Below are 4,009 nucleotides of genomic sequence, written 5' to 3' on the forward strand. Positions count from 1 at the left end.
AGGCAAGGGCGCAATTGACAATCAGCCATGTAGCTGGAGAAGGACAATACAGCCTGCCAGATGATCAAGGAGCAGGTATCCCCAGAGAAGTGTTGGACGATATAAAAAAGATGGCTTTGAAAGCTTTAATCCAGGTACCAGATGGTAGCAGCCCCAGTTTGGACTATGTAAATGTAAGACAAGAACCCACAGATTCTTGATCTGTGGGTTCCTGTCTTATTGATTGATCGCCTTAAACAGGCACTAGAGAAAGAAGTCCGGGATGAAAAGACTCAAAATTAATTACTAAAATCACTGGGGGTAGCCAATGCCAACCTGGAATGTAAGAAAGGGCTGTGTACCCTTCCACTAGAGATGGAACCCACACTCCTGCAGATGATTGAGGCTGTAATTGCCTCAGGACAGCAGAACACATAGCGGCTGACAAGCCCAGGCCATTGGGCAAGGACTTGCAGAGGCCCTAGTGGTCATGCCATTCACAGGCCAGACCTCCTTAGGAGAGTCCCTGGATCAATATCAGTCACAGAATGCTGCAATCACCTCTTGTGTAATAAGAAAAATAATAAAAGACATCCTTGAAAATAGGAATACATATTTACTAGAAAATTTTTGAAATATATCTCTAAGAGGAAAACTACCTGATGAACAGCACTAGACTAGAGGGAAATCAAGGCAGAGCCATGGTTTTTCAGGACTTGCTTGATGCTAATAAGCCCCATGGTGCATTTGGAGCTGAGCCCTGGAATTTCAGGGCCTGAGAGGAGATTGTAGAAATCTGTCCAAGAGTCAAAGTCAGAAGAAAACCCCCAAGCATCTCAAAGCATGAATGGGCCCAATGAGGTCCATCCCCAACACAGGCTCCTCATGGACTCCTTGGAGGACAGAAAAGGAAGCCAGGATGGCGCAAAACCTTCTCAAAGACTCAGTGTGAAAAGGAAAATTCAAAGTACTTTAAAAACCTTGAGTATCTCAAAGTATTAATGAGCCCCACTGAGTGTCAGTACAAAGCTCTCAAGGGACTCGTTAAAGCAGATAATTGGGGCCATGATTGCACAGACCTCTCCCAGAGTCTGTATCAAAAGGGAAACACCAAGTACCTTCAAATAACTGAAGTACCTTGAAGCATTAATGAGCCCCACTGAGTGTTGTTACTGACAAAGCCTCTCCAGGGACTAATTACAGCAGATAATTGGAGGCCATGATTACACAAACCTCTCACAGACTCCAAGGCAAAAGCCAAACCCAAAGTCCTTTGAAAAACCTGCAGTCCCTGGGAGCATTCAGGAACCCCCAGGGCCATTCCTGACAAGGCTCCCCAGGGACTCCTTCCAGCAGATCCTTGAGGCCACTGGGATGTGGGCTAGGGTAGGATGCTGAGGGCAGGACAAGGGACTGGCAGTGCCCAGCCTGGCTGGGGCTGTGCCAGGAGGCCCCAGGGCCTCAGGACAAGGTGTCCCCTCACAGCCCTTGCTGCCACAGCCCCTGCTGTGCTCCAGGCCAACAAGACTTGGCTTCTCTTTGTCCCCACCTGGCATCACTGCCTCCAGTTCTCTGCTCTGCCTGGGGCCTGGGGACACTTTCTCAGTCATGTCCCTCAGTGGGACCCATTAAAAGTCCAAGAAACTTTGGAGTTGGATTCTGACTTGCAGTTCTGGAGAGGTTTCTTCAGCTGCCTCTCAGGGACTGATGTTCAGGGTCTCAGCACAAAGTCCCAGAGGGTCATTAAAGTCCTGGTGCTGTGTCTGTGCTGCTGAGCTGGGCTGGGCTCCTGGCACAGAGGCAGCTCATGGTAAGCAAGAAGAGCTTCAAAAGCACATTTCTCTTGCTGAGCAGCTCTTGTGGCAGCCCAGCAGGGCTGGGGCACTGCCTGCAGCCAGCCCGGGCACAGCCCAGAGGCACAGAGAGCTTCAATCAGTCAGGGCTGGGAGGGTGCTGAGAAGTGCCTGGGGCAGAAGCACTGCCAGCCCTTGGCACAGGAACCTCTGGCTGCAGGACAATGCAGCTGCAGCTCCTGGAGCCATCTCCTAAAGCTGGAACATCCCAATGCCTGATGACTCTGTGAGTACAGCTCTGAGTATTTCTGGTGCAGGAGAGGTGAAATACTCATGAAGCTCTGACAAGGATAGTGGTTCTGGTTAGTCATAGAATATTTGTAAGACAAGGGTTTTGATAAATATGACGAAATTTGCTTAGATAGTATATTCTGTTTTTTACTATGGGTGAATGGCATGGCGTGGGGATAAATATTAAAGGTTGATTATGAAATAATTATTACTAATTTTGATATGTGTCTCAGACATCTGAACTCTTACTTTTAGTGATCAGTAGGTTCACAGGAGATCCCTAATATGCTTTCAGCCACTCTGCCCATGGACAGCAGCAGCATCACCTTTGCTGGGCCCATCAGGCTCAGTCTGAGCTGTCCTTTCTCCAAGCTGCAAACAGAACCTGCCCCCAGCCAGTGCCCTGCAAACAGGCAGGGTTCTGTCAGACACAGATATGTGGGGTTTGTGAGTGCTGGCAGGGAGAGATGAGGCACAGGGAAACTCCTGCAGGAGGAAAATCTCCAGGAAGCAGAGAGAAGATCAGGGAAGGAGAGAAAACAAAACCCAGCAATGCTGTGGCAGGGAGAGTTTGCACTGAAAATGATGTTGGATTGGTGAAATGAGCAAAGCTTAAAGAGAAAACCACAGAACACTTAAACAAAAAACCATGTCTGTGTCTGTTTACAGAGGGGTGTGTATGGGAAATGGCTTTGACTTTTCTCACAGGTCTCTCCTCTAACTCTTCATTGTCCTTTCTCCATGAGCAGGTCCCCATGTGCAGTCCCAGCATATGTCTAACAGCAGCTCCATCAGCCACTTCCTCCTGCTGGCATTGGCAGACACGCGGCAGCTGCAGCTCCTGCACTTCTGCCTCTTGCTGGGCATCTCCCTGGCTGCCCTCCTGGGCAACGGCCTCATCATCAGCGCCGTAGCCTGCGGCCACCACCTGCACACGCCCATGTTCTTCTTCCTGCTCAACCTGGCCCTCAGCGACCTGGGCTCCATCTGCACCACTGTCCCCAAAGCCATGCACAATTCCCTCTGGGACACCACCACCATCTCCTACAATGGATGTGCTGTGCAGCTCTTCTTCTTTCTGCTCTTCATCTCAGCAGAGTTTTATCTCCTGACCATCATGTGCTACGACCGCTACGTGTCCATCTGCAAACCCCTGCACTACGGGACCCTCCTGGGCAGCAGAGCTTGTGCCCACATGGCAGCAGCCGCCTGGGCCAGTGGCTTTCTCAATGCTCTGCTGCACACGGCCAATACATTTTCCCTGCCCCTGTGCCATGGAAATGTCCTGGGCCAGTTTTTCTGTGAAATCCCACACATCCTCAAGCTCTCCTGCTCAAATTCCTACCTCAGGGAACTTGGGCTTATTGTGTTCTCCCTCTGTTTGGCATTTGGTTGTTTTGTGTTCATTGTTTTCTCCTATGTGCAGATCTTCAGGGTCGTGCTGAGGATCCCCTCTGAGCAGGGACGGCACAAAGCCTTTTCCACCTGCCTCCCTCACCTGGCTGTGGTCTCTCTGTTCCTCACCACAGGTGCATTTGCCTACCTGAAGCCCCCCTCCATCTCCTCCCCATCCCTGGATCTGGCCCTGTCAGTTCTGTACTCGGTGGTGCCTCCAGCCCTGAACCCCCTCATCTACAGCCTGAGGAACCAGGAGCTCAAGGCTGCAGTGTGGAGACTGATGTCTGGATGCTTTCAGGGACATTAAACTGCTGGAATATTTCTGTAAATCACTTGAATAAATGTTATCTTTGATACTTCTTATTGGTTTGGTTGTTAGGTGTTTGCTCACTTGTTTGCAATTTTCATATTGTCTACAAGGAAATGTGCCATTTTTCATTTTGTTTCTCTCCACTTGCTTTGTGGCCACAGACTGTGTCAATGAGGGGCTGTGCTCTCTGTGCCTTTAAATGAACCAGTGGATCTCCCAGCAGAGTTTTCTGCAGAGA

General features: G+C 49.9%; 1 protein-coding gene across 1 annotated transcript; it reads left to right on the forward strand.

Moving 5' to 3' along the window:
- The first annotated feature begins 2,835 nt into the window (after positions 1–2,835).
- On the forward strand, positions 2,836–3,768 carry LOC120498817 (olfactory receptor 14J1-like). Its single transcript, XM_039701986.1, has one exon. The coding sequence runs from the start codon at positions 2,836–2,838 to the stop codon at positions 3,766–3,768; it is 933 nt and encodes a 310-aa protein (XP_039557920.1).
- Positions 3,769–4,009: the final 241 nt, after the last annotated feature.

This window comes from Passer montanus, unplaced genomic scaffold, assembly GCF_014805655.1.
Source record: "Passer montanus isolate IOZ18808 unplaced genomic scaffold, ASM1480565v1 scaffold1502, whole genome shotgun sequence".
Lineage (NCBI taxonomy): Eukaryota > Metazoa > Chordata > Aves > Passeriformes > Passeridae > Passer > Passer montanus.